The sequence below is a fragment of the Trachurus japonicus genome, chromosome 19 (genome assembly GCF_045865225.1).
Source record: "Trachurus japonicus isolate A0001 chromosome 19, Traja_1.0".
Lineage (NCBI taxonomy): Eukaryota > Metazoa > Chordata > Actinopteri > Carangiformes > Carangidae > Trachurus > Trachurus japonicus.
The window spans coordinates 11,372,550-11,400,442 of NC_140925.1; the positions used below are offsets into that span (position 1 = coordinate 11,372,550).

The 27,893-nt window shown below is 43.5% G+C and overlaps 2 protein-coding genes across 5 annotated transcripts; both read left to right on the forward strand.

Moving 5' to 3' along the window:
* Positions 1-5,238: 5,238 nt before the first annotated feature.
* Positions 5,239-11,674, forward strand: tekt3 (tektin 3). 2 transcript variants are annotated; one of them, XM_085760945.1, is made up of 8 exons: positions 5,239-6,106; positions 6,264-6,861; positions 7,505-7,588; positions 7,685-7,755; positions 7,853-7,996; positions 8,677-8,899; positions 10,101-10,255; positions 11,205-11,674. In XM_085760945.1, the coding sequence occupies exons 2-8, from the start codon at positions 6,292-6,294 to the stop codon at positions 11,419-11,421; spliced, it is 1,464 nt and encodes a 487-aa protein (XP_085617071.1). In that variant the 5' UTR covers positions 5,239-6,106; positions 6,264-6,291; the 3' UTR covers positions 11,422-11,674. The 2 variants fall into 2 exon arrangements, with proteins under 2 accessions (XP_085617071.1, XP_085617072.1); XM_085760946.1 differs by having other exon boundaries at positions 5,239-6,125; positions 11,205-11,535.
* A 4,399-nt stretch (positions 11,675-16,073) lies between these two features.
* On the forward strand, positions 16,074-27,890 carry pmp22b (peripheral myelin protein 22b). 3 transcript variants are annotated; one of them, XM_085760628.1, is made up of 5 exons: positions 16,074-16,268; positions 20,620-20,710; positions 20,911-21,004; positions 24,278-24,418; positions 25,401-27,890. In XM_085760628.1, exons 1-5 carry the CDS (start codon positions 16,252-16,254, stop codon positions 25,559-25,561), a joined length of 504 nt encoding a protein of 167 aa, XP_085616754.1. In that variant the 5' UTR covers positions 16,074-16,251; the 3' UTR covers positions 25,562-27,890. The 3 variants fall into 3 exon arrangements, with proteins under 3 accessions (XP_085616754.1, XP_085616756.1, XP_085616755.1); XM_085760630.1 differs by lacking the exon at positions 16,074-16,268 and adding an exon at positions 19,742-19,880; XM_085760629.1 differs by lacking the exon at positions 16,074-16,268 and adding an exon at positions 19,742-19,876.
* Positions 27,891-27,893: the final 3 nt, after the last annotated feature.

Sequence of the window (27,893 nt, forward strand, 5' to 3'; positions counted from 1 at the left end):
GAGGGATTTCTCTGTATCGGTAGCCAGTCCTGCTGATTCTGATGACTCATACCTTCCAAGGCAGTCAGAAAATAACACATGAAGCACCAATAACTGCAAAGAAATGTTCTCATTGCTCTACAAGTCGCCAGCATGCTTCCTGTGGACGACCGGTAGAGGTGCTGTGCTTCTGAAAATGAAAAAAAAAAAAAAAAAAATACAGGAGGTTTCAAGGAAGGAGATCTTCAGCTTTGTGAATGGTTTGGGATGAAGAAGCTGGCACAGAGGGAGTATTCAGAAAACCTTAGCATGTGTACAGTTCATCATGAGCTCAGACTCCAGATAAATCACTCAGAAGCACAAGCGTCTTTGATACGATCGTCATGTCGCACAACAATATGGCAGGCGGAGAGTCTGGTCAGTGTTTCCCCTCTCCTGCCCTGTCGTGCCCTCGCCTGCCCTCTCCTCCGCTCTGCAGCGTGCCACAGAGTGGCTCCAGTGGAATGTGATGATCACGGACCGGACAAAGCCCTGCATTCATGGCCCCCCTCATCCCACTCTGGAAGTTTGCGACTGGGAACCTTGATCACAGAAAAGTAGTGGGGGTGGAGGGTGGAGTGGCCAGAGTCCATCCAGCCCCTGCCTGTCCTGTCAGACACGCATTAACCCACCCATGCACCGGCACATGACAGCCAGCCGCCGCATCTGTCTGCTGCATTTCATCTCATTTCACTTCTGTTGCTGTCTTAAATCAAGGTGTCTAGATGCTGAAGTCAAGCAGTGACATTTCTTAACTACATGCAGCAAATCATCCATTAAGTTCATGGTAGCATTAGAGATTTTAAAGGTGCCATATATGACACTTTGTCAGTGTGCATACATTTGGTTTTAACTACTAAAATCCTTTTACTGTACTGAAATGTACTTTCACACCTCCTCTAAAGCTTCTTTGGAGCTCCATGAGCCAATCAGGAGAGAGGAGGCTCTGAGTCTCTTTTTCTGATTGGCTGACTGTTAAACAGAGACAGGTAAACAGAGTATCTTGGGGCATGGTTGAGAGCAGTGACATCACAAAGTTTCAGAAGTCCTGATGGCTTATCTTCAGGTTCAGTTTCTAAATACAGGCTGTGGACTGAGGCTTTCATACTTTCACAGTATACATATTGAACCTAGAGCTGCTTTAAAACCAACAAAAGAGGAAGTCTAACTTCATACTATATGGGACATTTAAACAAGTGCTATTAGCATATGTTTTTCTCAGCTCAGTCTTATGTGAATGATAAATGATCACTCATCCATAGTCTTGACAAGTCCAGATACAACAGACAGCACATCCTCCTCGGCTGCCTGACTGACTGTCTGTCTGTCTGAAAGCTGTTTCCTCTGTCTCAGTTTCTAATGTAGAATCCATTTTCCCCCTTTGTGTATGAGTCCATACAGTCAGATCCTCTGTGCCTCTGATGCTTTTTCTAGCAAACTTACTGACATTCACAGATGTAACTGCACTGAAGTAAAAATGCAACCACATACAAACATGCACCTAGCATGCAGACATATTAATGACTTCTTATTGCTAAGAAACTCTAAGCTAGCCCAATGTACAAGAAATGATATGTCTGATGATGCTGTATGTGTTTCTCTGAGTCAGCAAATCCAATGACATGCCGTGTCTGTGAAGGTGTTGGGGTCGGGGTTAAGGGTTACCCTGACCCCTTGACCCCTGAAACCTTTTGCTAGATTTGTAGACATCTCTAGGATGCCGTCTCCAAATGAGTCTAGTCATGTCTAGTTGTAGCTTTGGCCGGTCTTCAGGTGGTGTCACCTCTACAGTGCCCAGTTTTTTTTGAGGGAAACATAATCCTTTACAAGAAATTAAAATATTAATTTGTGATTCATTTTTAAAGTTTGACACTTTCACTTTTGAATCAACAGGTTTGAGACTGAGAACTACAGACAGGGTCGGACAGTTTTGAGATCAGACACGCACAAAAACAAAAACTCTTCCTGGCTCTACAGTATAACACGCTCATAGAATTATCTCAATCTCACTGACTGGAAACCAATCCACCCTGATGTCCATTTTAAAATTTGAGCAGCTCTTCAAATTATGTCATAATGCCACAAACACTGATACAGCAAATCAATCTGAGGCCCTTCAGAGGACCGGACAATGCTGCCTCACTGGCTGCCTCAATTGTTTTTGTAGGAGATTAAATTTCAACGTCAATAACAGCAGAGAGGTCCTGCTTTGTCTCTATAGTCGTTGTATCTCTGGTGCATTTTTGCTCCACCCACTGCAAGGAAATTGCTTAGAAAAGTCAGATTTCATCAGCCCACGTGGTCAAGTTCAGTAAACACCACACTCACTTGTTGCTACCATTGGGGGAGGGGAGGGAGGGGGCTTCAGTGACAAGCTGAAGGACTAACTGACAATAGGTAAAGAATAGACACATACTGTACCATGGCTACAGCAGTAAACAGTGAGGTAACACACCCACCCCTCTCAAATGACTGCTGATGACCTGAGATGAGCCCGGGAGGCTCCTGTGATTTTCCCATCTGGAAGCACCATTATCTCTGTGGGGGATCTCTGATACTGTCATCAGATTTAATGGTCCATTTCCTCTCCTGTGTTCCTCTCCAGGTGTGGCCACCCTCCTCAAAGAACTGCCCCATCCACAATTCACGAGAGGAAACTGATGCCATTACATTACATTGCCCTGTATACTAGAGCGTGTGAGTCCATTTCATACAGTCAGGAGTCAGGCAACTGATAATTAGGTTTAAAAAAAAAAGAAAAGAAAAAGGAAACTGTAGTGTGACCAGAGTGCAGGACGGTTGCCAGGTTGACATAGAAAGGGGTGGGTGCGGGAAGAAGTGAAAACACCACGGGCCCACGGGGGAATAGACAAGGACTTGTTTCCACTGGGTGGGAATGTTTAGAAAACACTCCTGACCCCGGTCGCTTGTCTATTCTTACCTGATAAACTCAGGGTCAATGGTGAAAAGTGAAGGATGTGTCAAGGCCTTAGGGAGCATGTGTTTGCGCATGGCGTGACAGAACTGTTGACAGGTTAGTTAAGGCTGTGAGGTTATTATACATTGTTTCTCCTCAGTGAGAAAGTGCAGCGATTCCTGCGTCGGTACAGTGAACGCACCAGATCTTGGTGCCGTACAGTAAATGAGAGAAAGCAGCAAAGTGTTTGTTTTGGAACGTGAGTTGCAAATCTGACCGTTATTTAGAGGAGGAGTTCAGCCTGTAAAAGCATCATGGCTCTGGTTGAAGGCGTCTGGCAGCTTCGTTATGAGCCAAAGATTCTTGTTGTGTTTTAACTTGGGTTGTCTCACGCTGATAGTTCCAGTTTTTTGATGATTTGGGATTGTGTGAGATAGAAAGTCATATATAGTCAGTGTGTGACCATGTGGCAGACTCAGATCAGTTCAGTGCCAGGTTAGAGAAACAGCTGGGAGCACCAGCACAGAAGCTGAGCGATGTGTTGCTGTGAATGTGGCCAACAAAGATGCCCATTGAAATAATCCAAGTACCATTTAGATGCACTGATATTTTCAGCACTTTATATTTAGGTCAAAACAAAGTCAAGTTGACCTCTTTCTGATTCCCTCAGCTAACCTGGACTGTGGCATAATACAGTTTGAGGAGTTCAGAGGTTTAAAAAAGGTGAAATGTCCCTTTAATATGGAAACTTACGATAATGTCACCTGCGCCCTGATTAAAGCTTATGTCAAAGTTTTTACAATAGAGAGGACACAACTAAATGTCTTCATGTCCAGGCCACAGAAGAGTCCATCCTCATTTACTAATCGATGAAATCTAAGCCTCTGTGTGTCAGCTGACCAGAGATCCATGCATTATTGCATTATGCATTATTTCTTTTTGTCTCCTGTGTCCAAATGTGATGAGTGAAGTCCAAGGGCCACAAACTGTCTCTGCCAGACCACATGACATAAACATGTAGAAATTATGACACTCTTCCTTCCTTGCTCGGTTTCACTCTTCGCCCCCAAACTTTTACAGCTTAACTGCTGAAGTGGCTGCAATACCACACGCATATGGAAACCATTTTTTAAAACTGTGCATGCCGGGCCAACGTTTAATTAAAAAGTTCTTATTTGTTGAGTTTTCATTCCCGCTGTCCGAGCAGTGCTCCCCTCACTTCAGTGTCACTGGGCTCTAAGTGGAGTGGACAGCGTGTTTGCTCCCTCAGATATTTCCACTATGCAGTAATTCACAACACGGTCTCATGGGCCACAAGGCAGGAGTATATATAGGCCCCTCTAACATTTCCCTCACATTCTGAGGGAGGTTGACAAGGAAGCACTTTTCCAGCGGACACTCGCAGCTCTATCCACGGGGGAGGAATTTCATACGAGGGCAGGCTTTTCATGCTTTTCTGGGGCGTATTTATAGTGGCTGAGGTCAGGGCGGCACAGGCATGTGGGGTGGCCTTCTCAAACCTGGCCATGTTAAGTGATGCTGCCGGCCGCAGGGGTGGAGCAATGACATATCATTCCATTCTAAATCTAAACCTCCATGTTTATGACAATGGCAGCCTCGCCACGAGCTGCAGGATAGCGCCAAAAGCTGCCGGCTTCTTTGAACCTGCCCTCGTGAACAGTGGACGCAGGGGGAGAATTCAGCACGAGAAACATAAACCTCTGACTCCGAGCCAATCACATGGCCGATACTAGCGAGCCATGCTGTGAAAAGTGAATAGAACAGATACTTCGGGTGTACAGTCCCACCAGATACACCAGCAGGTGGATATTATATAAAAATTGATCTTGTACAAAAGAAATTCTCCATGTGTGGTTTGTGATTTTATGCATTTTTTACATTTCTGTTGCAATGCTCATTATTAATATTTTGTTTTCAGTGACCCATTATCTGTCCAAAAACTAGAGCCATTTCACACATGTGAGCCAGTTCTTCAGCTTAAACTTTCTGCAGAAAGTACAGACTGGTCCTTTAAATGTAATATGGCAGAATTAAATGTAACATGTTTACTATTAATAGGAAACATCTTGATTGTGATTTTGCTACTTTTACTCACGCTAAAGAGCTGAATACTTCTTACATTTCTGCTGGTAACACTTGCAGGAAGGTTATTGCTTTCTCAGGAATAGCAAATGCAAATGCAAAGCTCTCCTCTCATGTCATAAAGTAACACAATTGTAAAAAAAACACAAAAAAAAAACAAAGCCATCATATGTGTATACTTTGTTCTGGTCAAAGTTCTGTGATGGTGATTGTGATAAACCAGCTGAGTAACTATTGGCTACAGCTTTGCTTGTGTCTGTAGTGGAAACCAGGCTATCGTCTGTCCAGCCTCACCCCTTCAGAACAGATTAGTGTAAATGATCCTCATTTTCAATGCGAGGTAACACAACACAGATTATTATTCTGTGCTACAGGGGTTTGTGTGGACTCTTCCTGTGGCATGAATCATTGAAGAGGTGACTGTAATCCATACAGACAGCTAGGTTCTCTGGGTGACAGCTATCTGATGCTGCCCGGAGACCAACTGGACAAAGCTCAGATTGCTCTTCTTCTAACGAGGCATTCGAAGGTAGATGACCTCCAAAGCGGAGTACCTAATTACAAAAAAATGTTATTTTACAATGCTGGGAAGGAAATCTAATCAGTTTGTTACCATAAGGACGGCATTTAATAAGGTTATTGGGATAGAAAGTGGAGAGGTGGTTTTTATATGAGGGGGTTACGGTGCCAAAGGTCTGTAGGACAGAAATCCAATAATTGAAAAAGTACAAAGACAAAAGCTTTTTTAGACCATAGTGACATTTTGCAAACCCAGTACATTTTCTCGAACAAAGTAAAAGCACCTGCTCACCATTAATTTGAAAATCCCAGGCTGAGTGTTACAGTAACCTATGGCAACTGCTTCTGTGTCAACAGAAATCTTGGACAGGCCAGCTCTGGCAGCCCAGCACTGTGCACCACCATTGGCTGGCTGAATGAATGACTTGCAAACTTGTCTATCCATTATGCATGCCAGTATACCTTTAGTGCGTTCTTGAGCTCATTTCCAGGTACACACAACCGAGAGGTAGCCGGCAGGAGGACGCTGTGTACTGAAGGGAAAGCACGGTAAGACAATTGGTTCTATGTTATTAATGGCTGTCACTTTTGATTTTTCTCAAAGTACTTGGTTAATCTCTGATTTGATTTCTAAATGTATTGAATTTCAACAATAATGTTTGTCAATATGTAGATATTCAGACTTTGAGAATCATTGTACATTCAGACCAGTGGCACTTTGAGGGGAGTCAACAATGGAGCTGATCGGATCCACTCTGACAGCCACATATGCTCGGCCAAAAACCAGCCACTTCCTCCCAGCCATCTCCACCATGGCATCCAGCTATCGCAACACTCAGCCTGCCTTGGCCATGAATCCCAGTGCCAACCTGTGGAGGACCAACAGCTATTTCAAGAGCAGCACCATGGTCCCAAGCCCCTTGTCTCTTCAGCGAGAGAATTTAGATCTGGTTCGAGCCAAGACCATGTTCTACCCATCCAACAGGACGGCGCTGAACACCCGTTACACCCCGGACGACTGGTACAAGTCCAACCAAAACAACTACAGGGAGTCCGAGTCGTCCCGGAAAAGTGCAGAGAGACTGAGGAGAGACACCATGAGGCTGATGCAGGATAAAGAGCAACTGACCAGGCGAAGCCAGGAGAGCACCAGCAAGAACATCGGCGAGCGGCTCAATGACATCGTCTTCTGGAGGTCTGAGCTGAGCCATGAGATCGACAACATGGTGACAGAGATAGCAGCTCTCACTGAGGTGAAGAGGAGGCTGGAGAGAGCCTTGGCAGAGACCGAGGGCCCACTTCAGGTGAGGGTGGAAAAGATATAATTCAATAAGTGTGCATGTTACCTTCAATTACCCCTCTTCTTCTAAGTAATGCCTTAATGTTTTGTTACGCAGGAAGTATTTCCATCTCTACAAGGATAAATTGCATTTCCCTTAAAATCCTAACACTTTTGTCTACCACTCTGCTCATAATATCATTCATGCATATCACACCTCCCCCTTTCTGTGTGACAGTAACTGTGGTGAAACAATGGTCTGGTTGTAGCAACAGTATCTGCACATTAAAATGCAGCTGTGCTTGTGTGTTTTCTGGGTCAGGCTCTTAATTAGATCACCTCAGCGTCCTGTTAGAGAGTGTCTGGTCATTTGTTTCAGCCAGAGAGGGTCAACCTAACCTGGCTTGAGATCTGATGACACAGACACCTTTCTAGGCTAAGATCATGTGGCAGAGGACCTTCTTAGAGGCCTCTGCAGGTAACTGAAGCTGTAGAATGCCACTCATGCATCGCACTATGCAGGACATGCACTGCCCCATTCTGCTCAAATTACTACCCCACTTATCTAAATGTCACGAGGAAGATAATGCTGTATATTGAGTGGCTTTAAATTATTTTCGTTACACAACCTCCTCACCTTGTTTTAGTCATGATCATTCTGCCAATAGGTGTCTCAAGAGTGTTTGTACCACAGAGAGAAGCGGATGTCCATCGATCTGGTACATGACGACGTGGAGAAAGACCTCATAAAGGTAACACCAAAGCACCAATTTAAGTATATAAGTGTCTTATGTGTCATATCAACCTGATAGAAGAAGTAAAATGTCTATCTCATGTGCTGCAATGAGGAAGTGGAAGTCATCAAGTCATGTCAAGAACGGATGAGGCGACGTCTGGATCAAGCCATCACCCAGCTGGCGTGAGTCTGAAAAAATCAGTTGATAAAATATTGCTACATGAATGATTCTATTGTGTAAAGTAAATAATTGACATTTTTTATGTTGCTGTATTTCTAGGTCAAACAGAGCAGCCCAGCATGAACTGGAAAGAGACATGAGTGACAAGGTGTCAGCCCAGAGGATCGATGACAGGTGTCACCATCTCAGGAACACATCAGATGGTATTGGATATTACAGAGGGATTGACAGACTTGACCCTTCGTGAGTACAGTTTCATGACATCAAATATTTATTTTTTTAATTATTTCTCATATCAAACCAGCCTATAGCCTACAGGACCGGGCTGCTCAGTTTAATTGTCAATCACAAGTTAAACAGCCTTCATTTTGGTTTATATATTTCCTTCTTAGATTAAGTTTAACTGGATTTATCATCTTGTGGTTGTATGTGGTCTTCAGATGCCTGGTGAGGTCACAGTTATAGTTAACTATTGATGACAAAAATCCAATCAGTTCATCCTTAAGTCCATGTGGCCATTTGTGCCAAATTTGATAAGATTCACAAATTCGCAAGACCCAAAACAATGTCCCGAGAGGTCACCATGACCTTGAACTTTGATCACCAAACTATACCAATGTAAAACTTGAGTCCAAATTAATGTTTGTGTCAAATTTGAAGACACCTAATAAGACATTATTGATATTTGAGATATTAATGAGAATCACCAGGATCAGTCTAGTCAAGCTAATGGCTCTGTTCATTCTGACAGGATCATAACACATTAATGGTAATCCCCCCAAAAGCTTGTTCAGTTAAGGAGAAAATTGGAGGACTGACTGACCAATCACGATCCATCCCAACTCTTTACCATAAACAGCATGTTCAAAGACAGTAGGAGTCTGAACTACCAGAAATGTAAGTCATTCTTTTCCGCCTGTCAGACTCTCCCTGCCAGATTCCTGGTCCAAGTTCACCGACGACAACATCTTGCTCTCCCAGAGCGAACGAGCTGCCTCCCACAAGCTCAGGGATGAGATAGAAATCTTACTGAACACCACGTCCAATGAAATGTGGAACCAGTTCAACAATGTCAACGTGGCCTTCACCAACCGCGTATCGGAGACTGCTGATGCCAAGAACAGCTTGCAGACACACCTGGCTAAGGTCAACACCTATTCTATTTTATTTATTTATTTATTTGAAAGGCACATTACACATGAATGAACATCAGTATAAACACAAATGTAAATGTGCCAGAGTTAGCAAGCCTGCTGATTAGCATCCCTAGACCCTTATTCTAGATGGTCACACTGTATAAAATGACAATGTAAAACTTATAAAACTGCCAGAGCAAATAAGACCCTTGTTTTGACTTCAGTTTTAGATTTGTATGTTTTCACTTAGCTGGATTGTCCAAAAAAAAAAAAAATACTGAACCAATTCGTACCAAAATTGGTTGAGGGATGAGGCACGCGTCAGGAAGGAACCCATTACATTTTGGGTTATTGCCGGGTCACTTCTTTTAAATTAACATTTTATTTTCTGTGGAAGTTTGGCGTATGGTTTGTTACACTGGATCTGACAGAGTTATGTCCTGATCTGATGACGTTTCGTGATGAAAAAGCCTGGATTACGACAAAACTGGCTTCAAAGAACCAATCACATGGCTCCATGTTAAGGAAAAAAGGCAAAATGCATTCACTGTCTTCCATCATTGGGTAACTTAATTTGCCACTAATTAGGAAGAAATCATGTGTTTGTACCATTCTCTTTTCTTGTGCTATATTCAGCATCATATCATACAGAAACTGTGCACAGAGTGTAAAATGTCCCAATCTGTCAAAATTTGTATTTTCTGCTTAATGACCTACAAGAGGCATTTGTCCTCTGTGGTGGATTGTGTGCATGTTTACTTTCAGACCCTCCTGACAAAAAAGATGGCTGGTAGTAGATGCCTCTTACCTTATGCAATATTCTACACTGGATCACATTGTACTGAGGTTAATTACCAGGGATTACCATCGTGTCCGCATCAGCTGTTTCAACACTGACAGTAGCTGTGATATGAGGCACACCGTCCTTAATAAAGCTCAGTCACTGTCAGTTGTAAGGAGACGTGGTTCGCTGGAATTAAATTAAATCAAATGGGTCTGGACTGAGCAGGCACCGTGCTCAGCTGATTTGAAGACTGCAGTGTGCCACTTTTTACTCCTATTCTCACTTGTTCCCCCGACTCTTATCAGTCCTTTCTCTTGTAGCCTAATTGCGACAATCTACATTAGATGTTCTGCCATTTTTAATGAAACAGACACTCAACTGCCACTAGGAAATTGTTACATTTATCCTGTATTCTCTCCTCATGCAGACTCTGCAGGAGATCTTCCAGACAGAGATGCTGATTGAGTCTCTGAAGAAGGCCCTGAGAGACAAAGAGTGCCCACTTAAAGTGGCTCAAACCAGGCTGGAGGAGAGGACCCGCAGGCCAAACGTAGAGCTCTGCAGGGACAACCCACACCACAGGTAGCTGTGCAATTACTGTACTGCTTTGTCAGTGGGTTGTTTATGAATTCATTAAGTCGGTATCACAGATCTCACATGAATGTACAATGTTGTTTCTCTAGACACATTTCCTAAGATTGTGGACACTTGCACACTAGAAATAGAGGTTTCTGTCCACTTCAACATTTTTAGGTGTACTGCTTAGACACATAGGAGGTGCAGTGTTGACTGTGTTTTCTGGATGAGCTTCACACATTGTTTTGTGTTTTTACTTGTTACTTGATAAAGTGAAAAAAGTCAGACCTACACTATAAAGTCAGTGAAGCACCCCGACCACACAGCATGCAGAAGACAGACAGACTGATCTCGACTGCGATTGCACGGTCACATGCGGGCCTTGATTTCATTGGCACTATCAAATGTTCATGTGAACTTTTGCACACATGGCACATTCACTCTTGCAGTAGTGAGTATAACTCAGGACGCAAGGAGGTGCAGTGTTTGATGTGAACTTATTTGGAAGCTGAAAGTCGGATTAACACAGGACAATCAATCAGCCCCTTCTCACAGACACATTTTAATGGGCTCAGCACCATTTAAAATCTAGATTTAAATTGATAGTAGCTAGTAGCAAGATTGGCCACACAGTCTCAACTGAATTCAACAAACATCCATGTTTTTGGCGAGGGAATTTAAAAATGTTCTATAAGCAGATGGGCAATTAATGTAATTGTGCTAGTAATTTAGGATTCCTCATTGGTAAACTACAATTTGTCCAAGCTAATTTTGAAGTTTAAAAACATTTTTAAACACTTTGCGAATGTTAAAAATATTAGCCATATTAAAGCCGCTTATAATTTCAAATTTCTTGCTTTGGCAATACCTAGTGGCAGACAGTTTCATTAATTACATAGCAACTTTAGCAATAATCTTTTTCCCCATCTTCCTTATTATTCCCTTTTTTGTTCAGACTTGTGAGTGAGGTGAGAGAGATCGAGGACACCATCCATAAGCTCCAGGACAGGCTGATGGAAGCTGAGAGCACCCTGCAGACTCTGGTTAAGACCAAAGTGGCTCTGGAGCATGACCTGTCCATCAAGGCCAACTCACTTTTCCTGGACCAGGAGAAGTGCATGAGTATGCGCAAGAGTTTTCCCAGCATGCCCCGCCTGGTGGGCTACACCTAAATCAAGCTTTAGGGAAGAGCACCTCTAATTAACAGTGGTTGTTTTAATGGTTTTGGAGTGATGTCTGAATGTCTCCTAATGCTTGAATTTCATCTTATATTTCTAAATTCTTTCTTATATATAAAAAAAAATTTGACGTCATAAACATTGTCATAAATGTGGCGGTCAGAAATGACAGATATCTACGATAAAAATCTGAATAAAAACTTGATTTGAACACAGCAGTAGCAGAGCGTGTTGTGACTTTCTATCCGAGCGGTGGTTTTGTGTTTTCCTTAACAATAACTCTAGCGACAGGCCACAGCCCACTGGAGCGCAAACAGTGGTCTTGGTAGCAACATGTGACAGTAATCTCCAAACAAATAGCAGAGCTTAGCTTGTGCAACGCAGCATGAGATAAAGACACACTGCCACGGAGACGCAATCCACTGTGTTAGGTTAAAGTGACCTGGATGTCACCTAGTCCGGTGCGCACAGAAATATGGAATGTGAAGGACTCTTGTGTCAATTCTTCTTTTAATGACCGGTGTGGCCCATTACTCATCACCTCACCCTGAGGAGGAGCTGAGCAAACAACGTCCAAGTAATGTATAAAACCCCACACCCATCCTACTGGACTTTCTTTCCCCTTTTAACCCCCCACCCCCATCCGTCTGTTCCCCAGTGCCCTCATGCTCAAAAAAATGGATGGATGGCATCTGAAGAGTTAACCCTGAATTGATGCCATACATCTAAAGACGTAGGAGTATCAGTTTCATTTCATTATATTTGTTCACTCGACACCTTTCAGAGCTTGCGCAAACTATTGACACATAGACGCACACACACACACACATACTGTAAACACTGTCCTTGGGCCAACCCTTCCACTACGGCACCTCCTGCGTAACCTTTGCCTCACTGAAGAATGTAAACTGTGATTGCCTCTACACGAGTCACCACGTCTCCATTCATTAAATTGATCCATAGTATCTGACTGAAGGACGGATCTCAACACGTAGTAAAAGAGCCATATTCTGAAATACCAACCTGACTTCTGTTGCATGTGTTCATTCAGTCTCCATTGCAGTTAGTTTATCTTTGCCATTGCATAGTGCCAGGGGGAACAGTGTATATATGGTATTATAAAACCAAAATAATGTACAGTATGTCTCCAATTGAGTGAGTGCCTGCAGACAAAGTGAATGGAAGTCGGAGACAGACATCAGTCTGCACACTTATATGTGATAAGAGATGCAACCCAGAGTGGAAGCTGGAAGAGTTCACCTCATCACTATCATCAAAACTGGCTCCACCTAATTCCTGTTGAAGTGAATGCATCAACATCTCTGTTAGAAGCAGAGGGGAGTTTCACTGTAAAGGTTCCTGACAGGAGGGATGGAGTGACCATAAAGATAAACCACTCCAGTGTACACATGTGCGTAACTTGCACTTTGATTTAGGTGTGATGTTTTACAACTGCCTCCTCTGCCTTCCCCGCTGTGCAAACAGGATTTTGTTTGACTACAAGGCTCAGGAGCAAGTCTTGATCTCTGCCATGGTTTCTTACATGTGTGTGTGTGTGTGTGTGTGTGAGGCCCCCCCATAGTCCTGCGCCCAAGCACATTCCTGAGCCCTGGTATCGCAAAGAAAGACCCCGTGTTGTCTCGCTTACATCAAAAGACTCCTCGCTCTCATCGCCTTGTAATTCAACATACTGACAGACAGCACAGAGTCGAGGGTTTTCTCCTCCTCATCTGATCCTCTTCTTTTCCCCTCTCAGCTCCCACATTCATGGCTCCGAAATAAACAACAGAGGTACTCAAGAAAAGTTCACATAAGTGGAATGAACCCCTGTTTCTCAGCCTCAGTTCCCTTTCTGGATGCGACACAAAAGGCCTCCTCCTATTTGACCTCCTCTCCCGCCCCCGCATATGGGGGAATGTACTCTGGAATTTCTCCCCGCACTCCAAACATATTGGCAGTTTATTTTTAACACCCACTCTCGTTATAGATGCCCTGTGCCCCGTGTTATTTTGTGTTTCTGACATACCATCATACCATACTAAAGAGCTGAGTGCAGATCAAATGAGACTGATGTCAGTCACTCAGAGTGTTTTACTCGGTGCTGTAATTACAGACTTGGGTGTGGCGTGCATCACTAAATTGCTGAATGACTTGTTTTTGACTTAAAGTACAATTTATTATGACTGACTTTTACTTTTAGTGTTTCTAAATGGACAGAAATGAGATTATCTGTTGGGTGCTTGATTGCATTATTGCTGGTTTATTATCATTTTGGCCACTGGGCGGAACACACACAGTTTGAAGTTGGACAGTTTTCCTGTGATCTTTAATGTTCATTAAACCGAAACAATGAACTTAAAGAGAATAAAAGGATTTGTGATGCTACAAAGCTGGTGATAATTATAGGTCTTCAATCACTAGAAATGGGCTCATTACATTACATGTACATCCATATGTATTGTATACTGATTTAATTCAGTGTTAATATAAAATGGACATTAATTCAACTTACTTAATTGAAACAACAAAACATGTTCTTTCTTTTAATTATTCCCCCCTTACTGTACGATGTTAGACTTTTGTTTATGACCACTGTTAGAAGCCAATACTCTGCACAGGCAATGTATCCAATACATTCTTTATGCCAATTCAATTTAGTTTTTTAGCCTACCCAGTCAGCCAAATATTATTAAACTTAGTTCTCTTCAAAGCAGGACATCTATTTCTCCAGGATGCCACGTGTCCACCTACATCTTCAAAGTAAAACTAAAATGGAATAATATCATAAAGGATATGAAATGCACCACATGCTAACCGAAAAAATCCACCAATACACACTGTACTACTACTGTACTCCCAGAAAACATTCATTTGCCATGACTATACAGTTGTATTGGCATTAGAGAGGGATAGTGCTCGTGAGTAACAAATTAAACATGAAGAGAGAAATGTGTCTGAGTCATAAATGTTGAAAAAGGATCCACCTCCCTTGATAACATGTTTAGGACATGTCGTCAGGGCATCATTGCTCTTACTGGAATATCTAGTTTTAAATCCCTGTGGCTCTATGATATGTAACATTTAAAACTCTGCTGCTCATCTCAAACTGCTGCAGAACTCAGTTTGAGCCGAACACTAAACATCCATGGGAACCAGCTCTTCCTGTGGCTTTTGGATCGGCGCCAAAACTCTGAGTTTTCTCAAGAGGCTGTTTGGCCGTTCCTTCTCTTTTCGTTTGGGTTGTGACGTTTATCTAAGACCGTGAGCTGGGATACAACAAGAAAAGAAATGAAGCGGGAATCCGTTGCCTAATCGGCCCAGTAACAGTAACTGCTCCGACAAGCTCGCGAGAGGAAACTGGAGGCAGGGTGATAAGATGCATCGTTCTCTCTGTGGTTTTCCATCCTAACTGTCGACCTCACGTATACAGCTGCTCTGCGGTTGTGTGTGGCTGTCTGCCGATCCCCGCTCACATGAGAAATCTTTACATCCCTAACCTTTTATTCAATCAACATTATCTTCCCCCGGCATTCTGCACATAATTCCACACGATAAGCCCCCGGGGGAGGTCCCACTTGCTAATCAAAGTTCAAAGGTCAACCACAAAAGACTGGTACGCGGAAGCACGATGTCTTGAGTCATTTGGTCGTTTGTGCGATAAAGTGGAATTCTGGAACAATCCATAACATTGATCCGAGGGGTCCGGGCTCTCCTCAGTCTCCACAGAGGCTCGGCCGGATAGGAGTGGGTGGGTAATAAGAGCGACACAGAGGTCAAGATGCGGTACTGCAGTCTTTCCTGCTGAATCATAGTGGAGTGAGGATGGCTGAGAGTTGTGCAGTGTAATCTGACTTAAAACCACATTTATTAGATTATACTCTTGTATTTATTTATATATCTGATACCAAGGGGAACAAACACACCGGCTATATTCCCCACACATTCGGACCGAACACATCTTCAGCATTTTCATGCTTCCCCCTGCTTATAGATCAAATGACACAGGATAATGTGTGGATAATAACCATAATGGATGCAAGAACTGTTAACATCTTAATTTCAATGAGAAATTATGCGTTCATGAACATTGTAGGTTCAGAATTAACATTGTGTGGTTTACTTATTATTGAATTTGGCCCACAACAAAGCCGTCCCACATCACTTGACACGTGTTGCGTGTATTTTGTGTATTTTAAAGGACTGGGCTCAGTTTACTTCCCCCCCGATGTTGTCATCGCCCCGTGTCCGGTCTGATTAAAGTGTGATGACAAGAAAGGGGTTTGTGAGTAGTTTCAACGTTATCAACACACAAACAAACAGGCTGTATTTACTTTTCATCTCTTCTTCAGCCTTTCTGTCTCCCCTGTTTGACTGCCCCACCACCTTATCTTGTGTTTCCACCATCCCCGTCTCTCGCCTCTTATAACCTATATGAAACATGCATACTAAATATTGTTGTGACTATATAAGCAATTGGTATCACACCCCTTTTGTCTTGTGCTTAAGAAATCTCACACATGCATGCAAGTAAATGTGTGTGCAAGTTTATTTGAATCCAGCTAGATGAGTCCGGTGTGAGGTGAGAGGGGCAGTCCGACTGCGGCCGGCTGTAGTAGGAGGGGAGCTATTAAACTACAGCAGCTCACAGACAACGGCACCTCACACAGGGACAACAGTGACTCCAGGACTGAGCCACCTTTGACCAACAGCTGCTGCATCCCAAAGGCAAGAAAAGAAGAAGAAGAAGGCCTCATTCCCTGGTGGCTTGAACGGTGACGCAGAAAGGCCTTACCCCTGACCTGTGAGGAGCATCAGCTGGATACCATGTCTCAGAGCCTGCTGTGAGTATGAGCCACTCATTCGTTACAGCTAATGGATTGTGGTTTGTGATAAGTGGAATTGCATAAAATGCAATCAAGTGAAAGAAAACGGCCTGTCACTGTGTTTTAAAATCAACAAGAACGGAATCTAATTGAGTCAAGAACAAGGTCTCGTCTCTGGTGACGTCTTTTTGCTGCATCATTATTTCTGCCACTTGTTTTGGGGTTTTTTTGTTTTGTTTTGTTTTTACAGATTTTAAAGAGGAACTATGCAGGATTTTTACCTTGACTATGCTACATTTTTACCTAATTAAACAGCTTCAAAGTAATTGTGATGGTTAAATATATGATTTGTAACTTGTTGGCTCTTTGCCTTCCACCTAAAGTCTCTTGACGGAAAAACAACCTTGCAAGATCAGAACCTCCGACCCGGTGTCCCAGCTCTCGTCTCTGCGGCATTGCAACACACAACACATGCAAACGCACCCCGTCACCTGTAATCTCTTGTTTATGACAGATAAGACTACAAAGTATACAGATCGTAACATCCTATGTGATATATAACGTTATCCACCGCTCCATAGATTGCTTTCTCGCCAGCTTCGTTGAAAACAAATGCACATGGCCAAGAGGAGGGTTAGTGAAACAGCGGAAAAGTGACCAGACTTGCATAGTTCCCCTTTAATAGGAATTATATTGCTGGAAAAAGAAAAAAAAGAAGCATCACTTCTGGTAGCCGCATCTGTTTTAACACTCTCCTTCGTGTTGGTATGTGGATGAAGTTACTGTAACTCAATCAGGTCTACTCTCCAGATTCATGCCCCCCCACCCAACCTCTGGCTGAGATCCTATCTATGGCTTCGGTATGCACTCTCACTGTCTGCGCTAACGTGAAGATAAGTCCTGCCATCTTAACGACGGAGGTGAAACGTTACACGGCCGTTCCAGATGTAACGTTATTTGGTATCTCACTCCGAACGTTCGTAATGTGGCACTCCCCAGAAAGTTTGGCTTTGACCCCCCCACCCCACGCCCCCTCGGCCCTCACAAACGCAGTAAACTTAACACTCCCGCGTCCACTCGGCCCCACTGATTGTCAGTCTTTTGCAAACATTGACATATAAGGGATGGGAACGGGGAGTGCACGGCTACAGTTTCTAACAAGAGTTCTTCTCCACATGTCAGTGTAAACCTTAACAGCTCGTATGATCAGAGTTAAATCCTCCCGGTTCGGTAAACACCAGAGTAACACGAGGTTAAGTACACAAAGGATATCAGCTACAAACAAAAGCACAATCATATCAGACAAAGAGGTACTTCTATGCAGCTCGGGCCCGAGAATGTCACATACTCTGTTCACTGTGCAGCCACAAAGCTCTCACTCAGAGCAGCTCTTCAAGGCCTGGATCTGGTCTTGTTAACTGTCCCTTTCATGCCTGAGTGTGTGTAGACATGAGCACATCAGAAAGGCCTTCCATTTTCACGCGAGTGTGACAAACACACGCCGAAGCATCCAGGAAGTGTGAGCGAAGTGGTGAAGAATAGAGAGTGGATGTTGACAGGGAGGGGTTATCTGAGGTTGGACAGCTCTGGAGCTTCCTCCACCGGCCTGCTGATGATGAGGGAAAATGTGTCATCCATCCAAGAAGCAGGAAGGTATTTCTTCTATGCGGGGTGTGAATGCATTCGCTGACATTTTTCAGAAGTGAACTAGTTTATGACGACTCACAAACGCATAATTTCCAGTGCTATCAGGAACTCATGAAAGTGATGCTTTGAGCCTGTGCGGCTAAAGAGGGATCAAAAAGATGCTTCTGTTGAATTATAACTGACAGTGGAAATTGGTTAATCCTCTACCTCTTAAAGGGATAGTTAAACATTTTGGCAAATTGGCCTATTGCCATAATCCCTATAGTTTTAGGAGTAGGTTTGTTATCTTTAATTGTTGGTGCAAGCTGTTTTTAGAACGGTGGAGCAAAGCCGCTAGCTGCTCAGAGCTATGCTACGGAGGCTCATGGGATTTCTTGGTTTTCCTCATCAAACTCATCAAATACACAATCCAATATAATAATAATAACAGAACTTTACGAGACAGAGTTGCTTGCCGAAAAACTGCCCCCGACGGGAATGAGCATCAGCGGTTTTGCATGAATTTACCTCGAAAACGACTCTGTCTCGTAATGTTCCATTATTATCTCATAGCGTGGAGAATGTGCAGATCACAACTTGTCCACGAGAGTGTTTTGGAGTTGTTGGATTGTGTTGTTGATTAATTTGATAAGGGAAAACAAGAAATCCCATGAGCCTCCGTAGCGTAGCTCTGAGCAGCCCACGGCTCTGCTCCGCCGTTCTAATAACAGCTTGCACCAACAATTAAAGGTAACAAACTTACTCCTAAAACTATAGGGATTATGGCAATGGGCCAATTTGCCAAAATGTTGAACTATCCCTTTAACTCTATGCAGGAGAAGGAGAGATAAAGCAGTTGATTTGCCCTTAAAAACATTTACAGTATGGACCGCTCCTTCACTCCCACTTCCATTCATTGCGACACCCATGTTTATAGCACTAACCTCAGTGCATAGTTTTTTAACAACAGAGGCCGTCGTCCTTGTTCTGGGAGGAACTCCACTTGACTCCCGCTGGAAATGAGTCATGTCAAACAGGGGAGAGCCCCTGATGCTATCTGTCAGTGGTGGTGGTGCACTGGGCATACCCATCCACGCTTTCACACATACAGTACAGTGAGTCACCAGGCTGACTACATGGCTCCCAGAGGGAGAAGACCCCCACACCACACCACATCACACTGATGCTCTACACACAGTGTTTGTTTGTAATTACCATGGCAACAGAAAAGCTGAGTTTACAGAGACATGGTCTTTTTGGTTAAAGTCCAAAATACCTGATTCTTACTCAACTGGAGGATAGAGTGGAGATCAAAGATAAATGTTCATGGCCAAATATCATTTATTTAGCTAAAACATCACATGATCTTAAATTAAAGAAAATTTTAAATATATTAGTTAAATTAAATCCCAAATAAGAGTGTTTCAATACACTGCTGTTTGATCTACTGCCAAACAGATAAGTCTAATTTACAATAGGCTGCTTTTGCTGAATATCTATATGCAGATTCTATGTTGACAGAGCAAACATCATCAACGGGTCTGGAATCCAAAGTGCAGCACTGTGTAAATAAATGACACTACAGCTGGAGACTGAAAAGTGTCAGGGAAAAGAGAAGAAGAAAAAAAATCCTCGAAAGCAGATAGCTGCTTTTAGTTACTACGACAGCCAAACAATGATCAGTCCCTTCACTACACATACAGCGAGCTAGTAACTAAGGCAACCCATGCGCTATTACGCACGGCGCGTCTATATTGGGAACCCTGGCCGTGGACCAGAGGGTCACTCCATGACGCAGCGACGCACGCAGGGCGTTGTTCTTCCATAATGAGACACTTTATAACAGAACGTCAGCCCCTGGCATCAATCTAGTCTGAGAGCGACTGTAAAGCACTGAGGGACTACCGCTGCTGGACTCTTTTTTTGGGGGGGAAACTTGTTTTTGCTTCTTCCGAGCCTGAACCTCTCTCTCTTTGTGTGTGTGGAAATACAAGCTCTCAGTAAGTGGACTCCGCTCTCATCTCCTCTAAACTTTCTTCCACTCTCGGTTTGCTCGCGGATTAAAGAAGGAAGCGCTGGGACACGCGCCGCTCCTTCGCGCGCACAGACCGGAGGAGCGAGCTGTCATCGCAAAACAACCAGGGCACTAACCTGAGCTCATCTCTCAGAGTTTGACTTTTACTGCGAACATTTAAGTAAAATCTCTTGCTACTACTTTATTTCAACTTGTTTTATATCGTTTTAAAGACTGGAACTGTTTCCATTTTTTTAGATGATCTACAGGAACATGTGCAGCCAGTTTAAAAGGACAGGAATGGTGAAGCATTTGTCGTGAGGCAAATAATTGAATAAAAAAAAAAAGACAAGTCAAGCTTAAGAGAAAAAGTAAATGAAGACAGAGATGTTTGAGATCAGCTTGGAAATGTAATTACGTCGAGAAACACCCTGTTAGAAATAAACCAAATTGCGTGCGAATGCGTTTTCCCACGTGTTTAACATTAACAGCGACTTCATCCTGACTGATGTTCTGTCTGTTGATGCAGCCGCCATCTGACACACTCAGGTCCTGATGAAGTTTCTGTCTTTTGTTGCTGCTGCAGCGACACACCCATTAACCCACCAATCTGACAACCACACACACACACACATTCTCTCTCTCTCTCTCTCACACACACACACACACGCACACACACACTCTCTGCGATACTGACAGAGAGCGTCTCCTCTTCTCTCCTCTGCTCAGATCATCTGGAAAGATGCTGCTCCTACTACTGGGAATCATCCTCCTGCACGTCGCTGCTCTGGTTCTGCTCTTTGTGTCAACAATTGTCAGCGTGAGTCAACCTGTTGTGTTGTGGCCTCCTCATTATTTATTTATTTATTATTATTGACACTTCCACAGCATCTGTTGTGTTCCTCTGAGTCACCCAAGTATTTACATGTCCTCACTGTATTTGCAAGTTAAACTTGTTCCTGTTCTTCAGCAGACGTTGCTGACAAGTCTTGTTGTTGTTGTTGTTATTGTTGACACCAGGTATGGACGTCAGGTGAGACCAGCACCTCAGACCTCTGGATAAACTGTTCCACTGCCAATGGAGGATTCCACTGTGACCCAGCATCAACTGGAGGTCAGACCCCTGCCTCACACTTCACTCTATGCCTCTCAGACAACTTTAACTACACATTTATTATGTGCTTACAATGAAACATCATTGTTTTGCTGAAATAATTAATAATTGATAGGATTTTTCTTTTCATTAAGTCAGTTTTTAGGTTTGTTTTGGGAAACATTGTGGTGGATAACACTGAGGTTAAACCATGCACATTGGGTTTAATGGGAATAAGGGGTGGGGAGGTGGGGATGGAACTGTGGAAAATGACTTGCTGAAATCCAACATTTACCCATGTTGCTGATGTGGGTGTGTCACGGCTCCTCTGGGCCTCTGGTGCCATCTAGGGCAGAGAATGTGGCAGTGCTGCTCCGGAGCGGGAGCTGATAGGCTGCCGCTGTATAAATAGTCGTGGTGTGATGTCCATATTCAGGACTTGTGTTGGGAGTCCATAGTGACAGGAGTTACTGAGAGCTGTGGACGATCAGGGTGGGGCCGAAGAGAGTATTTAAAGTTTTAGATCTATGTGTGTGTATGTGTGTGTGTGTGTGTGTGCGTCAGTGTTTGAAAGCAGGGAGACCTTGGCGTACCTCATGCAGAACATAGCATGCTGACGGTGGGTCACGCCCAGTGTCAGATCATAATGTCCAGTGTTAGTTTGCAGGGATCATTAGGACAATTTAAGGCAGCAGCTGCAGTGTTAGAGATTTATTTAGACCCTCGGCCTCCTCCACGTGTCTGAATCAGTAGAACGACACAGACGCTCAACAGTAAACATGCAAGAAAAGACTCAAGTGTATTCATGATTAAGAATTTCCATTGGCTTATTCAAGGCATGAACTCAAAGTTAATGAGTCCAAGTGAGCTCACTGTGTTGACTGGATGGATGTTTTGCTGCTAAATGTGCCGTCACGGAGGAGCTGGAGCTGCTGGCTGCAGCGAGGGGGGGTGGGGGGAGTGGGGGAGTGGGGGGTGGGGGGTGATGTCATTTGTCTAGAATGAGCAGCGCTCAGCCAGAGTTGTGTTTTGTCAGGGCAGCAGCGCCTGCACACCCTGCCAGGTAGTTTGATGGCGCAGCCAGTTTGTTTGACTTTGCTTTCATTATTTCACTGACGCACAGTGTTTGTTCAAGAAGGTGTGTGTGTGTGTGTGTGTGTGTGTGTGTGTTGTGCTCTGGCTTCAGAAGATGGAAGATAGAAGTCTGTTCTCATGTAGGGGCCAATCCTCCTGTGTGTGTGTGTGTGTCAAAGGGCTTTGCTGAGTAATCAACTTCCTCCCCAAAGTGAATCATAATCACATTCACTGGAGTTATTTTTGGGGGGAAAATTTCAGGAACTTCTCAGACTCCTGCTTCTCCTTGTTGCCGCGGTTACCAAAACATTGGCTTCAGTTGGGTTTCGATGACGCCCCGGTGAGAGGTCCTCATGTCACAGTTTGAGTCAAACCTCACGTCCTCACAGTGGACATGACTTCATGGAGTTTACTCGCTCTAAAATTAGCCGGCAGAGGAAGAACGTCCTCTGCCCTCACACAGGCCTGCAAGTACACAAACATAGTGTGGTAAATACTACAGCCGCTTTATTTTTGTTGTGCTCCGCTCTCCGGCACAGCGCGCCACTGTGGTGCCTCAGAATAGACGGCAGCAGCGGGGACGGGGAAGATAAACAATTATTTTCCTGTTTAGACTCTCGCATGCAGGCTTCAGTAGAATCATCCGAGTCCTGCACGTCGTTGTGAAGAATTCATGTTCATGAGTCGTCCTGACGTTCTGAGCCCTTGTGTTAGGATGTAAGGAAATGCCCCGTGTCACCCCGTGTTTCCTACTCCTGCTCAGCAAAAGGAAGGATGCAGGACAAGGATGGAACATTTTGCCCATTTCTTTCATTGTTATCACACACATCAGATTATGTAACATCTGAAAATAGGATCATCACAGTGGAGTCTTTTTTATCGTTGCCCCCGCCGCCGGCTGGGATCATGCCGGCTGTACAGGATTCTGTGGACAGAGATTTGCAGCGTGTCATGTTTCCTCTCATATCTCATCCCTGATCCAGTGGTCATCAGGATGTACTGTAGCGCTGTTATTGTAGGAAACCTGACACCAGGCTGTGTTAGGCAGTGTGTACCAGGCAGACAGACAAGATACTGTTTCCCTGTTTCCTTGCAAATCTATAGCCAGAGACATTTTCATTGTCTCTCCAGGAAAAATGCTTTTTATTCCTGAATGGCCACAGAATGAAAAGTAGTAATTAATGCATCATGCAGTGTTTTTATATTTATCCAGTGTTAAAAATGTGGTTAGCCAAAGGCGTAGCCTCACATAATGTAACTCATCTTATTACTTAATGATCCTTTATGTTTGCAAGTATGAGCAGTTGTAAGTGCCTCCTCCTCCTCCTCTGCGCAGTAAAACCTCAACATGCCTTTCATTTACATACAGTAATGCAAAAGGAATCAATAAACCACAGCTGCCAGACACTGTTGACGGAAACACGTTGGAAATTTGAAGGTTAAGAGTTCAGCCGGAATAAAATTCCACTTTTTTATAGACGTCGGACTTAGGGAATGGCTGCCGGTGCAAAAACAGAAGAGGACCGTCCATCGTGGTCAAGCATCCTGTGACTTACAGTATTATATGGCAGTGATGGCACAAAAACATGACAGCAACAGAGAAGAGTTGGACGGATAGGGAGCGAGTGCTTTGGGAAACCTGAGAGGCGGCGATCGTCAGGATGGATAACGCTCCGACAAGAAATAGACCCTGCCTGAAAATCCTGGGATTCCTGGCACGGCGGCACCGATGAAGCACGTACACACACATAACGAGTCAAACGCACAACCGCTCGCTCGGATGCAGCGCACAGCACAGACACATTAGATGCTGCTTGCTCTTCTCTGTCAATACAGGTGTCTAATGGGTTAATGGCCCCTATAGCAGCCGGGCCTTGGAGGCCGAGCACTAACAATCGATTCAGTACTTTTAGTCATGGGTCCTGCTGCGAGGGGCGCACAGGGCTTTTAGGAACAAGATACCTAGGTTTGATTGTTATGGGTCCATTACATATTCCCAGAAGTAAACATGGCTGAGATGAGCTTGTTATGTTCTCCTTGAGAGGATGCTTAAATTCAGCAGAGGCAAGGCCACGGAGGGTATTTGTTTTTTCCATTTGTTTTTCCTCTTCCACTCTCCATCTCATACACTCATGAGGTCAATGTTGTATATAAGTTACTGGATAATTATGAATGCTTATTTAAAACACTCTTCTCCTTCTTCTCCTTCTCCCCTTACAGAGTGGATTCAGGCGGTCCAGGCTCTCATGATCCTATCCATCATCTTCAGCTGCCTCTCTCTCTTCCTCTTCTTCTGCCAGCTCTTCACTTTGCAGAAGGGCGGACGCTTCTTCCTCACTGGAACCTTCCAGATTCTTGCCAGTGAGTTCAACAAACCTTCACACTTCGTCATTAATCCAGCAACATAACAGGGGTCAAAGGAGGGAATAAACACACACTGTCAGAGTTTTAGTCAGTACCAATACTTAAAATAAAAGAAGCACTGAATCCAGTGTGACCACAATTTAGGGCTGCAGTGAATGAGTAGTTTTTCCTTGATTCATTTATGTGGTTTTCCATTTTATCTATTAGATGTTAGAAAACAGTGACAACAAATACAACCAACTTCCCCAAACACAGAAACAGGCAGCAGATTCTCAGCCTGGAGGGGCTGGATATTCAATCATGACTTGATCAACTTAACTGAGTGACTGATATCTCCAGCTCCACTCTGACCTGCTTCATTTGTAGAGCAGCACTGCAGACAGAAAAATAATCATGCATACAAATCCACCTCCACAGACAAACCAGGAGCAGACGCTCACACTGCATGTACTGTGGCCGAGAATTAAATTAAGAGAGTGTGAGCCAGCTACTAATGGTTTTATGCTCCACTTGTCTATTGTACTTCATGCCCTTTGGCCAGAGAGCAGCTCAGCTGCCAGTCCATTGTGTCCTCTCTTGGCAGCCCTTTTCAACATCCCAGGTTTGCTCTGTATATCGTGCCAGTGCATTGCCTGGCACCCAGGTGCCCACTCAGCCAAACAGGAATGATGCTGGGCATGCAGCCAGCCGCACAAGTTGAAATGTCAGGAAGGCTGGCGGTGCGGGGGTTTGACAAACAGATCATGCCATGTCAGAGCAGGGAGGTGGGCAGACCTGGAAGGCTTACCGAGTCTGGAATGGCGTTCAATAAGCATGAAGCACCATGATGTAACGTGGAGGGATGCCTTCTGGGAAACACTGACCTGCTCGCCTCCACTGCCAGACGGAGTTCAGCCAAGGACACAAGACAGGGAGCACAGGGTGAAGGAACACAATGACCAGTGTTAACTCAGCGCTCTCTCTTCTCTTCTCCCTGCAGGTTTGTTCGTGATGAGCGGAGCCATCATCTACACGGTGATGAGTCCGGAGTGGGTGCCGGACACAAACGCGTTCGGTTACTCCTACATCCTGGCGTGGGTGGCCTTCCCGTTGGCGCTGATCAGCGGACTCATCTATGTCATCTTGAGGAAGCGAGAATGAGCTGTCACTCAGTCGCAGTGTTCCCAGTAACCCCATGCCCAACTGCAAATGTCATCAGTTCCCCTCTGAAGTATAAGTTCTGATGAAGTACCAAAGGCCAAAGGAGCCACCAGGCCAATACACCCAGGTCACACCAACAGGGGGGAGGGGGTAATACCAAAAATCAACCTGCAAACCAACACAACAACCAATAGTGTCTCGTTTAAAAGATGTATATAGTATCTATGGTTTAAAACCTATTTATAACACTTTTTACATATATGTACATAGTTTTTGTGTTGCCATGTCAACAGATACTTGTATGAGCTTTGTTTTAGCTGATTAAGTGCCTCAGTGTTTGTTTGTAATGAAGAAATAATTAGAAGCTATTTTGTTGTGTTTTCTTTTTTTTTGCCTTTTTTTTCTTTTGTTTTTTGGTAACTACCAAAAAATCAGTGAAAATGAAAAAAAATCTTTAAGTATATTAACCAAAGTGCATGTATAGAAATAAATAGAAGGGTCAGGAGGATTGTTTTTGTTTTGATAGGCTTGCTTTACAAAAAAAAATACAAAAAAGAGTGGTAACATCCATGGATGTAGCATAGCCATGAAAGATTTGGTCCTTTTTCTATTTTGTGGATTTGCAAGTTTCAGTGTTTTCATTTTCGGTATTTTCTTTTCTTTCTTTTTCTTTTTTTTTTAATTTTCTTATTTTCAAACAAAAAAAGATGGTGCTATTACATTTATCATTCCTTTTACTGATAGCAAAAATTTACAACAGAGTTATTTTGTTTATTGTTTAGAGTCAAAACCGCTTGCCATTAATTACAGTGAGAACCAGAGAGAGGTGCACCTGTACGTACAGTGCCTGACTGCTTCTATTAGGGAACACAGCCTGTTTCACATTGCAGTGTCTGACCTTTTCTTTCCTCATCAGCTACTGTAGTAGAAAAAAATCAGTATTATTCTGCAAGTTTTTGAAGAGTTAGAGAAATTACAGATCTCAAGTGCTTACTTTTCCCCTCGTGGCTTTTAAGGCCTCAGAAAGTCAGATTGCCCATTTAATTGATTGCAATGAATAAAAATAATACTGTGGGACATTACAGCCTGAGAAAAAAAGTATAATTCTAACATCACTCAAGACAAATGCCACTGAGTTGAAGCCATATAAGAAAATATGAGATGACGGTAAAAAAAAAAAAAAAAAAAAAATAGTATTAACTTAACATGTGAGAAAAAGGACAGAGGTTTGCAGTGATGATACAAATGTCTGTTTCACATACTTGAAGTTTGACATGCTGCAGTCTCTACCCACTGACGTTCATATGTGTTTCTCCTCCTCTACTGTATAAAACACTGTTTATATATGTCGTGCATAACAGATGTTGATGACAATCTCGCCTTAAAAAAACAAACAAACACTCACGTACTCAATAAAACTACTCTCGCATTATAGAACACTGTGTATTCCACTGTTACAAGGGACTGGATTCACACTAACATTCAGTGCATGAGGAAATTCAAGAGGTTTTCTGGGCTGTTGCGCTGTCTGCCTGTTTAAAAAAAACTATGAAACACACATCTCTGAGGCTACACACACACAAAAAAGCATCTTGTGGAAAAATCTGTGATAGGATTTTTTTTTTCTTTTTTCACAATGGAGGCAGATTCACAACCGTTTGCGGTGAGGAATCTGTAGGAGCTGACAGTAGGGCTGTGCGCTTGCAGCGGCTGAAAGACAGCGCAGCATTGGAAATTCTTGTTTACAGTCGAGCCGAGCGAGCCTGTCTTACAGTTGTGTGATCGCACTCTCCATAGATCAAAATGAGCTACCTTGTGCATGTGGCTGCAAATGCTGTATGTGACTTGTGTTACACACACTTTGGGGGAGGGTGGGAGGGGGAGAGCGAGAGAGAGAAAGAGAGGCAAAGGCATGGCCCTTGGCACCTGATGCCAGTTATTCAAAACATGCAGCTAGTGTTTCAGCGTCAACATAGCATGGGAAATAAGAGGACTTGGCCGTGTTTTGAACACTGTAAGCAAGCGTCTGTCCTCCACTTGACATCTCTGGCGAGATCCTGTAGCCTTCCAACACAGAGCTATGTTGTGGTGGATTAAAGCCTTTAATTCTGAGCTTACACTAGGCTAGTCTGCTGTGGGGTTTTTAGATGATTATTAATGGGTTCAGTTAGAAGAGATTTTCCTCTAATGACAACTGCCCTCTTTACTATTTTGTGTAAAGCTACAGAGTTCAATTGTCTATACCATGTTTACACCTAAACTTCCAAATGCTCTTGATATTACCAAAGATACTTTGAGTTTAATCATTAAAGGATGTTTCTTACCACCACGA

What these genes read in the sequence shown, in the direction of transcription:
- pmp22b (XM_085760628.1), top strand. An exon ending in TTGTGTCAACAATTGTCAGC is followed by an intron (nt 20,711 to 20,910) that starts GTGAGTCAACCT and finishes TGTTGACACCAG; the next exon opens with GTATGGACGTCAGGTGAGAC. An exon ending in AACCTTCCAGATTCTTGCCA is followed by an intron (nt 24,419 to 25,400) that starts GTGAGTTCAACA and finishes TTCTCCCTGCAG; the next exon opens with GTTTGTTCGTGATGAGCGGA.
- tekt3 (XM_085760945.1), top strand. Translation starts at nt 6,292, where the DNA reads ATGGAGCTGATCGGATCCACTCTGACAGCCACATATGCTCGGCCAAAA. An exon ending in AGACCGAGGGCCCACTTCAG is followed by an intron (nt 6,862 to 7,504) that starts GTGAGGGTGGAA and finishes TTCTGCCAATAG; the next exon opens with GTGTCTCAAGAGTGTTTGTA. An exon ending in TGCAGACACACCTGGCTAAG is followed by an intron (nt 8,900 to 10,100) that starts GTCAACACCTAT and finishes CTCCTCATGCAG; the next exon opens with ACTCTGCAGGAGATCTTCCA.